Source organism: Phaseolus vulgaris, chromosome 1 (genome assembly GCF_000499845.2).
Source record: "Phaseolus vulgaris cultivar G19833 chromosome 1, P. vulgaris v2.0, whole genome shotgun sequence".
Lineage (NCBI taxonomy): Eukaryota > Viridiplantae > Streptophyta > Magnoliopsida > Fabales > Fabaceae > Phaseolus > Phaseolus vulgaris.
Window position 1 is genome coordinate 7,088,999 of NC_023759.2, and position 13,251 is coordinate 7,102,249.

At 30.4% G+C, this 13,251-nt stretch overlaps 1 protein-coding gene across 1 annotated transcript; it reads right to left on the reverse strand.

Moving 5' to 3' along the window:
* Window positions 1-1,978: 1,978 nt before the first annotated feature.
* LOC137815427 (trifunctional UDP-glucose 4,6-dehydratase/UDP-4-keto-6-deoxy-D-glucose 3,5-epimerase/UDP-4-keto-L-rhamnose-reductase RHM1-like) lies at window positions 1,979-4,566 on the reverse strand. The gene is made up of 2 exons (XM_068618561.1): window positions 2,693-4,566; window positions 1,979-2,620 (listed from the first exon to the last, which is right to left on the reverse strand). The coding sequence occupies exons 1-2, from the start codon at window positions 4,214-4,216 to the stop codon at window positions 2,177-2,179; spliced, it is 1,968 nt and encodes a 655-aa protein (XP_068474662.1). The 5' UTR covers window positions 4,217-4,566; the 3' UTR covers window positions 1,979-2,176.
* Between the last annotated feature and the right edge of the window lie 8,685 nt (window positions 4,567-13,251).

Genomic DNA, 13,251 nt, shown 5'->3' on the forward strand with positions numbered 1-13,251 from the left:
ATGGCTTATTAAATGCCTTAATTTCTTGTTCATTGGAGCAAATAAGCTCTAAGTGTTTGCAATATTCTCAACAAAATGTTGACAAGGTGATTTTTTCCAAACTACATCAATTTGGGATGCAATTAATGGATTTACCTTTGCGAATTGTGTATAAATAGCCCCAAGTTCATTTCTTTTCTTATTTACACATAGAAAGTTAAGAATTGAGAGAAAAAAGGTTCCTTATCACTCAAGGTGCATGAACCATAAGATTCTTCCTTTCTTTTTCCTTGGTTTTCCATCGCTTTTCCTCCTTCTCTTAAAGTTCTACAAATCAACATTTCTTTTAATGTGAGTGGTTCTCCTATTTCCATTGTTTCCCTCTCTTTGTGGTATGAAATGTGACCTAGGATAATTATGTAGTCACATATTGCAAAAACATAACCTTTGAAATTATTTTCTAAAGATATATGTTACCTTTTGAACCTTCCTTTCGATCTATTTATAAAATCATTATTTTTTATTAAATATAATTATTGTATATAAAGATTTTTAAGTATAGTATTATATTTTTTGATATGTTTTGTGAGTGTTGTTGAAAGTTATTGTTCCCTTTAATTTAAAGCATAGTTTCTAGTAAGCTAAATTTTAAAGTATGATTTATGTTTCACGAGTTGTTTGAGAAAGTAAATTGTAAAGTATATTTGTTGAAAACATATCAATGAAAAGATATTAAGATCTTCGTCACTAAATAATTTTGAAATGATATGAAAGTCGCCTAGGTTCGAATTCCCTAGGGTGATATAAATATTGGGAACTCGTGGCACAAAGGAGAAGGACGCCTCTTAGAATGTTTGAAGTCAACATTAGGCCAATAAGAAGAAAACATAAAAGTTAAAAAATATCTAGAGACAAACACATATTACTATTTCATGAGTTAAATTTTGTTATTTACTTACACTTAATACATAATTTCATTATAGTTGTTGAAACACCATGTTATGAAAAATATTGTGGAAAAAGTTATATAGTTAATTTATTATTTCACTCCCTTAGTTACTCTAACTTGGTCTATATTCTAGACAAAGAGGTTCAGAAATAGATGAGACAATTTTGGAGTTATCTAAAGAATGATGTTTTGAATACAACCTTAGGAGTTGCATTGTTTATCGCTTATTTTGAATCCTTATATTTTCTTTGGATCAATTATATAAAGACTTATTTGCAGTAGTTTATTTTAGTTAGCTTGTATAATTTAACTTAAAAAGACATCAATGTATATCACTTATGTTGTATAAATGTCTCTTTATTATAAATTTTGTTATTCATAAATGGTATATCCATAATCTCTTTAAGATGTTACATTTCGAGTGAATCAATGTAAATGACTTGATTATTCATTTTCTTGCACTTGCACTTATGTGTGTAAATGATCATTTGTCGCATCAATAACTATTCATTGAAAAATCCTAAAACTTTATTCAACCGGCAAATATGCTATTTCACATATTACAATTTAAAATAAAAAAGAAAACAACTTTTTACAATTTAAAAAAGACCTGATATATTTTTTAAACTCTAAACCTAACCCGGATGATATTCATTCATATATTTTAGTTTTATGTTTATCTTTAAAATCATTATAAATATAAATATTGTGTGTTTTTTTATTTTGTAATTTTTCACAACAAGAGTACCATCTTGGTAAAATTTAACCACTCGTCCACATTTTGGATTCAACATTCATTAATAATATAATCTCAGCTGTGCATTTGTTTACACATAATCGGTTTGAAAGTTCGAATTCATAATTTCACCTAATTTTTATTATTTTTTTATTAATCAATTATATTTTAGATAGAGAAAAATTACATAGCAAGCATCAAACTAAAAATTTAATTTTAGTTAATTTCATTCCATGAATAATTAATATTAATTACATCAATGTTACAATCAAATTTGTTTATCTTTAACTACTTCTAGTATGAACAATCCCAAATTGGTAAAATGGCAATAATTTTCTCAACACAAAACTTGTAAAGTACAAAACGTGTCACACAAAAGAATATGGTGACTACATAAATTACATAGAAGAACAAGAACACACAAGCCTATGTTTGAATTCTTACAATCAGTCTTCCACATGAAAATTTAGATACAATGGTATATTAAAAGTGCAAAATCTGTAACATCATCTTCAAGTTTTCTTGTTAGGCACAAAGACAAACTTGATAATGGAATCTTTGATGGACAACAATCCTGGGAACTCATTTTTGAGCTTTGAAGCATCCATTTCATTGTTACTCCTTGGAGCAACTATTACCTTTGCTTGTTCTTCCAAATCAAAATTCTCCCATTTAAATTGTGGATCTATGTAATCCCTGTACAATTCTAATATCTGGTTGTGGCTAATGACCCCTGGGTTGGTGAAGTTCCAAATCCCTCTTAGGTTCCTCTTGGCCATTTCAATAGATATGGGTAAGAGTTCATCCAACACTGTCATGCTATTAGGTATGTTTACCACTTTATTGTAACGAGAAATCTTTGTGATGAAGTTTCTTGGATTGGTAAGATCTGAGGATATTGGCATTCTAACTCTCAATGTGCAGACATTTTCATAATTTCTTAGAAGGTCCTCCACCTGCATGTATTTAGGTGAATGAGAGTATGGTACTAAAACAAATAAGATGAGAAAGAAATTCATAGATATTACCATGGCTTTGGTCTTTGAATAGTAGGAGCCTATGAAATTTGGCTTGTCCTCTTCCTTGAACCCAATGCCTGATCCTAGGGGATGCTCCTTGTCATACTCAAATATGCAACCAGTTGCAAAATTCATCATATATAAGTTTTGCTCCTTGCAAACATCAGCCAGTGTTAAAGTACCAACAACATTGGTTCTTATAGTTTCAACCTTGTGTGATTCACACCAATCAACATTAGGCCTTCCTGTAACACCAGCTGCACTCAACACATGGGTTGGCTTTACCCTCCTTATATCCTCCTCAAGTGATTTCCTATCTTGCAATCTTCCTCTTCCATATTCCCAATCAATTCTGTCTTCATCACAAAGCTTTCCCAACAACCCCCCTATCCAACCTGTCCTCCCATATATCAAAAACTTGTATCCTGAATTGCTTCTTCCAACTTCAGTATATGACCTTGCAAGCCTAGAGTATCCATATTGAAAGGACCATTGAGCTTCATCAGAGAGATTGATGGCTGAGAAACGTGGATGAGGGTTTAAAGCAGGAGAAACATCACCCCACCAATCAGGATTCTTTTGGTACCAGTCAATTGTCCTCTTCAGTCCTTCCTCCCAGGGAATTCTCTCCTCCCAACCAAGTAGTTTCAGCTTTTGATCATCAAGAAAATATCTCTTATCATTGAAAGGCCTATCTTGAACAAACTCAATAACATCTTTAGGATTCAATTTAAAGAGTTTGCATATTTCCTCTGCAACATCTAACACACTCCTTTCTTTCTTTGTGCCAATGTTGTAAATTTGGCCAATCTCTCCTTTGTGGACTATGACATCAAAAGCTTCTGACACATCATCACAGTGGAGGTAGCTCCTCACATTCGATCCATCTCCATGGATTGGCAATTTCTCACCCTTCATGGCAAGAAGGATGAACTTAGGAACAAGCTTTTCTGGGTATTGGTTGGGACCATACACATTATTGCCTCTGGAAGTTATAACTGGAAGACCATAAGACCTGTGATAAGCCATGACCAACATTTCTGCGCCTGCTTTTGTTGCAGAATAAGGATTGGTGGGTAGAAGCCGAGACGCCTCATGGTTTCCAATATCATCCTCTAAGTCTGTTTCACCATAGACTTCATCAGTGCTAACATGAATGAACCTTTTGACACAATCAGTGACCCTGCAAGCTTCAAGAAGCACATGAGTGCCGTAGATATTATTGTAGGTGAATTCCATGGAGTTTCCAAATGAATTGTCCACATGGGTTTGAGCAGCAAAATGCATAATGGTGTCTATTTTCTCTTCTATCAAAACATGATTCACAATATCTGCGGTAGCTATATCACCCTTGATAAATTTGAAGTTTGGTGATGAAATACATGACTTCAAATTCCTGAAAGTGGAGCAATAATCTAGTTTATCAAGAGCTACAATCTTGTAGCTAGGGTACTTGTTGATTAGCTTGGTAGTGACATGTGAGGCTATGAAACCAGCAGCTCCAGTTATGAGGATGTTTTTTGGTTCATACATGGTTCGACTTTGATGATTTTTTTCTTCTTTACGTATATATATGGTTTGCTATCTACAATGTTCTGTTACTGAAAAAAAAGAACAAGGATCAATCTCAAGAAAAGGGAAAAAAAAGCATAACCTCCTAGAAATGAATGTGTTGAACATATACAAGGTAAGGCTAAAATTTGTAGACATGAATATGGTGTTGGCAATCCATATTGAGAAAAAACAAAATCATGTATCCATTACTTTACATAAGAAATAATGCATATCACACACTTTGAGAATTATCCTAGAGACACATTTGACATAATTAAGACAAGGAATTTTTGTGTGTGTTAATGATTGTGATGTCTTGAGGAAGGAGCAGGTAGGCTTTTACTTACAATAAGTTTTATGGGTTGGTGATGGGATGGTTGGGAGAAATGGAAGCAATTGGTGTGCAATGATCACAAAAGAGGTGAGAGAAAATAGTACTGTGTGTTGGAGAATAATTGTCTCTTTTCATGTTCCACTAGAGGCTATTGTTTCAACCTTAATTTTGGTCTTATCTCCATCACCACAACCTTAATTTTAGGATTTTAGAGTGTATTTCACAAATGATTTAGTGTTATAAAAAGAAAAGTCTCTCATTCAGTGATCATCATAGAAAAATTCTAACATATGATTTAGAACTTGACAATAAAGGCAAGGCAATCATTTCAGTAAGTTAAAGCTTAACCATTTTAATGACAATAAAATTTTAACATCAAAATTGAGCAAATTACTTTAATTTCTACCATTAAGTAAGTTTGTTTACCAACTATTACTTGTTTTGGATGATATGACATAAGATTATCAATGATCCAGATTTCTATTCCTACACAAGCTGTCCAAAACTAAAAAATTGTTATTTAAGTTAACACTTACAATAAGAGTTTTAAAAATAAAGCAGCAGCTGTTTGATAAATTTTATGTACAATTAATTTAATTGACACTAATTTATTTTAAAGATGAACATGTTATAATATAGGTTTTCATTATAGAAATGTAAAAAAATTACTTTTATAGATAATCTACAAATACTTTCTGTGCAAATATTAATTAAATAAATTTTAGCATTAATTTTAGTAGATAAAATATATCAAAAATCCAATATTATTGTTTTTAGGATTTTTATAGGATAAATAAATTAAACAAAATTAAAGCATATTAATATGTGTCAAAATGAATTTAATAAGAAATTCAAAAGTTATTTAAGAAATAGATTAATTTAATTAAGGATTTGAAACCTATACAACAGAAATTTATATATTTAAAAATTTAAAGAATTAAATTATAAATATTTTAATATTTCAAAAAATGTGTTTTACAATATTATTTATATATTTTCTTACTTTCCTTTTTATTTCATGTAATGAATATATTTAAGTTTTTTTTTTCAATTCTTAAAAGTGTAAAATTTATTTCAACTAATACAAAATTATTTTTTTTATATAAAACTTTCATGTTAGGCATCACTATGAAACTTGACATCTTAGCTAAACTGACACCTCAAATATCAACAATCATTTGTCACCACACACAAAAGTATTATTAAAACATGAAAAAAAGAAAGAAATGAAATACAAGCAAATATGAGAGGACTAGACCAAAACTCATATATAAAGAAACCTAAAAAAAGTGACACTTAGGTAATTTATACCTATTAATAAAGAATTCTAAGAAAAAGACTAGATGGAAGTCTTTTAAACCAATGAAGAAATTGTTCTCTATGCATTCCCTTCACGAAAAATGTGATAAATCCTAAACCTGATTTTCCCACGGTAATCAAGGCAAGTGTTCCACTATTATGAAGAATCCAAGGAACATTAGTCATAGCAATAAATGCAACATAAACCAAGGCAAAATCACATTCAAGTCATAAACTAGTAAGACGCATCTTTTTAGTTTCTTCAATAACATGTATAACTCCATAAAACTCAACAACCAAAGCAATATGGATATCTCTAGTAAAGCAAAGAAACCACCAATAAACTCCCTCATACTTCCACGAAAAATACCACCACAATCCGCAAGACCAGGAGAACCCCTAGTAGCACCATTAATATTAATTTTAACCCAACCTGATGAAGGAAACTCTCATCCAACATAAAAAGGATGAAAAATTGTCACTCAGAGTATTAATATCAAATAACTTAAGCACCTTGAAGTCGAACATATCATTTCTCATAAAGCTTTTAGACAAATTACCCACTAGGCAAATGCAATCCTTAATGGTGGAAATGGCCCTGAAAAGATCAATCTTAACCTGAAATCTAGCATAATTTCTCATATGTCATATCATCCAAATAGAGATTTAAACACTATTTAGAAACATTTTAATGAATTTAAATTATTTCAATATATATTTAAAACTATTTAAATGTATATATATGTATATAAGTTATTTAATAAATATACGATTGTAATTAAGACTTAAATAATTAACTAGAAAACTAAAAAAATGAATTTTTTACAAAAATTAGAATTTCTTTTTACCTAAATTGAATATTCAAACCTCCTAACCTCGTTGATTTTGAATATCCAAATCATGTCTAGAAGTTGAAGAAGGCTTTGTATGGATTGAAGCAAGCACTTAGATCATAGTATGGTATGAAAGGCTTAGTGTTTTTCTTATTCAAAATGGTTTCAAAAGAGGTAATATAGATTCAACTCTATTTGTCCAAAAAAAATAGAAAATTTATATTATTTGTACAAATATATGTTGATGACATATTTTTTTGAATCTACTAATACAGTTTTTAGCAAGGAGTTTTCAAAATTCATGCAATAGGGATTTAAAATATCAATGATCGGTGAGAAGACCTTTTTTCTTGGTCTGCAAGTCAAGTAAGTCAAGAATGACATATTTATACACCAATCCAAATACTGCATTGAACTTTTAAAGAAATTTAGCATGGATAGTTACAAAGAATCAATAGCATCTATAGTCATTGCATGTTACTTGGATGTTAGTGAACAAGGTAACTAGTAAACCAAACCAAATATAGAGGTATGATCAAATCTCTTTGACTGTTAATAGTTCGGAGTGCATAGTTAGTTGGTGTGTGCGTGTATGTGTGTGTTTGTGCTAGATTTCAAGTTACACTTAAAGAATCTCATTTAACTTTAATAAAAAGAATATGTAAATATCTCAAAGGTACTAAAAACATTGGCATTTGGTATCCTAGGGGTGCTTAAATTAATTTGTTAGGCCATAGTGGTTTTAACTTTGGTGGATGTAAAATAGATAGCAAAATTACTAGTGCTATATGTCACATATTAGGATATTCACTAGTATGACATTCTAAAATGCAAGCATGTGTGTCTCTATCAACAACTAAAGTAGAATATATTGTCGCTAGAAGTTGTTGTGTTCAATCAATATGGATGAAACACTAGTTGAAAGATTTTAACTTCTTTCTTTATCAAATTCCACTTAAATGTGACAATACCAATGTCATAAATCTTATAATAAATCCAATAATGCATTTTAAAATTAAACACATTGAGATAATGCATAATTTTATTAGGGATCACAAAACTAAGAGTGAATGCATAATCAAATATATTGACACTACAAAATAATTAGCAAATATTTTCATCAAACCCTTTCTTACATAGATTTTATATAATCTAAAGTGAATTAAAGATTTTGGATATTTCTTGCATGATGAAAATCATTCGGTCTCGAAACTTTCGGCTAAGAAGATAGATGAAGATCAACACTTATTGAAGAGATTGTAAAGTTTTCTTCTTCTTCTTAGCCTTGTAGAAATTCTATAGGGTAGTTAGGAAGTTTTGGGCCTTGTATTTTGAGCCAAGTAGAGAAGGATGTAAATAGAAAAGAAAGTAGTGTGTAAAATAGTAAAAGAGGGGTGCAAATATAGATGTAGACAAGGAAGGCATGAGACTTCACATGTCTTCTCCTCAATGGAGAGGATTTGCACCAATAAGGTGTGGACACTTTTCATATTTGAGAGGTTTTGAGAAACTTTATCCTATAAATATGAGTCTCTTGTACATGATTTTTAACTTTGATTTGAGTAATGAAATGTTGTTCAATTGAGACACTTTTACTTGTTCAAAGTTCTCTCTAGAGTTGTCTTCTTGCTAGACAAATGTTTAGACTCCTCCTATTAGTGTTGACCTAACCTCACTTAGATTCATCATCATAATTTTCATCTCTTTCAAATTTCTACAATTCTTTATGCTTTCGCAATAGTCATCATCATCCGTAGAAGATATTCAAATAAAAAAAATGAAGAAGAATATCTATAAATGAAGATGAAAGCTAGGATTGCATCACTGCACCTATTGATTGTGTTTACATGTGTTAATTTGCATTTCTAAGTTGGTTAATCGATTATATATAATTACAATTGATTATTTTTATGTGTTTTCAATATATTCATTTCTCACAAGTAATCGATTAGCACTAGCAATAATCAATTATATTTCCATTTTAGAATTTAATCCTTTACAAATAAACGATTGTGTTGTATCTAATTGATTATTTATTTTAGAATTTCTAAATTTTCAAATTTTTGCATCACATAATCTATTATGAAGTAAGTATAATTGGTTATTCTTACCGTGTTTTATTCTTTGTTGCTATAACAGATAGATTCGTACTTTTGCATGAAATAAGGCTCTTAAATTGCATGGTTTCATCATTCACTGCCTCAAATTGATCTATCTTTTCAAAAAAAAAATTAAAAATCTTCATCTATTCCATCAAAACCTTATTGTTCTTAGGGGGAGCACTTTTCTTTTTTATATTGTTATATTTCTTTTACAATTGTTAACTTTTTTATTATGTTCAAACGGGAAGAAATATACTTTGTAACTATTTAGGGAAAAAAAAGTTACGAGTTAACACAAATGATTGATTTTGGTTGGCCATATATAAAAAAAAGGGGAAATTGTTGGCAAAACATATGTGTTGATATTCTAAAGATGTTTGCACCTTATTGATAATTTTCTTCTCTTCCTTGCTCAATGGTTTAGTATGATTGAAATGTAAAGCATGATTTTTCAAGTTCTTGAGCAAAACTGATGTTGATGCCTATTTTTCTATATTTTAGGAATATATAATCGATTATATTGATTGCATAATTGATTATCTTCTACTGAGACAAGATTGGTTATCTTCAGGCTCACAAATAATCAATTATGTTAAAAATATAATTGATTAAATAATGGATTATTTTAAATAATAATTGAGTAATCTTATCAAAATTTCTTTTCACATGTTTCACAAATAATTGTTTATTATAGGCAATAATAGAGCATTTTTATCCAATCTTTGAAGACTATGTTTAAGCTTTTATAATTGAGCATTTTGTGTTGTGTCAAACTTCATCTAATACCTATTTCACACTTACGTAATTTGTCATACACATCAAAATGTGTTATTATGTATTATTATCAAAATATGGGTTGTTAAGACACTAGACGATCTAGTCAGCGTTAGACGATTTACTAACCCATTAGACAATTATGAAAGTCTATAAGTTTTGATGATATAGAAACTATAAGACATATTATGATCTCTAACAATATTACAAAATGTTCAGACTTGTTAATGTTCTAAGATGAATAAATCTATTAAAAGGTCTAACTCTGAAAAGACTTACCAAATGGACTCACAGTACACAGAAGCACTAGACAATCTCATAAGACATAACAAGATACGCTAGATGATGTCTTGATGATATATGTACTGGACGTTTTTACATATCAGATGATGTCAATATATTATGTTAGATGTTGTCTACAAAGAACGTATCAGACGATATCATCAATGAACATTCCAGATGATAATCCAAAGTGAATGTGATCGACTTTGTCAACAAAGAAAATAGCAGACGATGAAAGCTCTCAACAAGTCAGACGATGCCTAAGATACAACATGACAGTCGATCATAAAAGATAAGATGATTCAAAAGAAATTGTCATATTGAAAGTATCAAACAATCTGGTCTTAGTGCTCATGGACATATTAGACGACCACTAAAGCTTGTACATAATAGAAGATCACTTCGTCTTCTACACGTTAGATGATCTAACATATCATGGAGTGTCTATACTTGACTTTTACATACTTAAAATGTTTTCTAACATTGCATTCATGCTTTTGAACCTTAATTGATGATCTTAATTCATATGAAACAAACTTTTAAAAGAAGGAAATTTATTGAATTAGTATGGAAAGTTTGTGTAAGTAAAAACGTAAAATAGAGCATAATGAAAATTCTATATATTTGATTTCTTGAGTTTATATTGGATGATGAGGATCCTTACACTCAATTATCCATTTTTTATGAATTAGTTGGAACCATGGGATTCGAGGAAATGGACTTAGAATCAGTCTATGTAAGATTATTCCCTTTCTCACTAGCTAGCTTAGCAAAGGAATGGCTAAATCCTACCCCAACCACACCTTAAATACTAGATGAGCCCTTATGTGAAGTCTGGGAGCGCTTCAAGAAACTACTGTGAAGATGCCTTAATCACGGATTTGAAGACATAACCCAAGTAAGTATCTTTCATAATATTTTAAAGCCTGACACTAAATGATATTAGATGAACAGTTGGAGGAGCTATGATGACAATAGATGCATAGCAAGCAACTAGAATTATAAATGATTTGACATCAATGAACTACCAAGTTTATCATAATAGACATGCTAGTAAGAAGAAATGAGCGTTGGAACTAAGCATCATTGATGCACTTTTTGCTCATAACAAAATTCGGACCCAACAGATTAAAGTCCTAACAAAGAAAATGTCTAAATTTCCTCATCAAATACATGTCATCAATTCTCCCCAAACTCAAAATCAACCAAGGACATGTGAAGTTTGTGGAGAAATTCATTCTCCTAGTCAATGTTCCTATGACCCCACAATAATAGAAGAAGTCCAGTACATGAACAATGAAAGAAGGCAAGGTTGGAGGAGCAATCCAAGCCAAAATTTTGGATGGAAACAAGACAATGTTTCCTCTAATAGAAAACAACCCTACCAACAACAACAACAACAACAATATCCTTCTTTCAATGAAAAAATATCAAAGTTAGAGGATATGGTAAAAAAATTCATGAAAGCATCCTTCATAAATCAAAGGAACACTGGAACTTCAATCATGAAACTAGAAACATAGAGGAACCAGGTAATCCGCCACTTAGCAAAACAATAACAAGATAAACTTTGACACAATCCTACTTAGCTTCAACGGTTGAAACTATGAGTATTGGCTCCTTGAAGATGGAAGGAGATGTGAAGAAGTGAAACAATTGGTGAAAAGGAAGAGAGGTTAAGGTTCAAGAGAGGTCATGCCAACTCTTGAGGCTTCTTGAAACCTAACATGCTTTTTATCAAACCTGAAAAGGTTATACGTATGATATACTATTTTACTCTAATTTGGGTGAAAGTTCTCTAACCTAGGTCTAATAAGTCATGTCATCTATCAGGAAGTTGCTTAAATAAGAGATAAGTATTTAATGATGCATGGAGCCCATTAATGTATCTTTACATCTCTATGTATACATACGCAAGCTTGAAGATGAAGAGCTAAAGAGAAGTTTCTCAATGGGAAAACATGATTTAGAGGGGATTTTTCCTCTACACTCTACTAAAGCATTCTTCCAAATTGAAGAAAAAGGAAAAGTGATTTAGAGTTATTAAAATTTGTTAATATTCTTGCACATAGCTTTTTGTGGCCTAAACTTCATAAGAACATTGTTTGTGTTCATGTAGCAAACTAAAAGAGGGGATAAACCTTGAATACGTCAAAAGACATTATTTACGTCTAATAAGGAAAAACATGTAATCATTTAGATCACCATTTCTTTGTAAAACCTTTTAGCCATTAGTGTGTGAATTTCAAAAAAGTAATTGTCTTATTCAGGAGTGGTTGCTTCCAAGCAATACACTAGGTCTTTAGCTATAAGTGGCTACGTTATAGAAAATATACTTCGAGTTCTTAACCAATAGTGACTAAGTGATCAAACAATACTTGAGTTATCTAGTCAATAAAGACTGAGTTACAAATAATACTTTGTTAGTCAGTTGATCAAGAACTGAGTTATAAAATAATATTTTTATTTAATCTCATTTAAATTGTATGTTATTAAATATGCTCTAACAAAATAATGAAAACTTTTAAAACTAATTTTTTAGAAACATTTTTTGACAAATCATTTGTCATCTCAAAAGGTTGCGTTTTTCAACACTCCATTAGATGTAACTTTACAAAAATTTCAAAAAAAAATAAAAAATTATACACAATTCAACCCTCCATTCTTATGTATCTAACATGTTTTTTCAAAATTTCTCTATATATAATAAAACATATATGGTAAGATGCACAACCAAAATTAAACTAAACATTTAAGTAGCATCCAACGCGATTAAACTTTGAATAACATCTATAACTTTCATATAGAAAAATAATTTTATAGTTTCAATTTCAAACACTAACAATGAATAATATAAAAGGAAACAAATGATAATATTTGTTATATATGTGTGCATGTACGTGTATATGTTGCAAGGTTTCCTCAAATTGAAAATGTAACATTTTTAAGAAGATGCAAGCATAACGAGCAAAACAAATTGAAGTAATTTTGTACAACAAATTTCAAGAATTACGTCATCAAGCTTTCAAGGATTATATTGTTGAACCAAGTGGTGTTCAAGCTTTGAAGAATCCAAACCCTTTGAAGGATGTTGAAGCCTTGGTTGTGCTTGGTGTTGTTGTGCTGGTTTAGTATAGTTCTGGGGTAGTTTGAGTATTGTAATCCACCCCTTGATCGAATCTAAAACATAAGCATCTCAATCTTTGTGAAAGTAAAATGTTTTCAAACTAAGTTAAAACAACCGATTGTTTTGTCGAAACAACTGATTGTTTATACTTAGATGTTTTGAGAAAAAGATTGAAAACTGTTTTTAAAATGGCTGAACTGTTAAGAACCAAAACAACCGATTGATTCGAAGAAACAACCGATTGTTTGTTTTGGGACCATAAC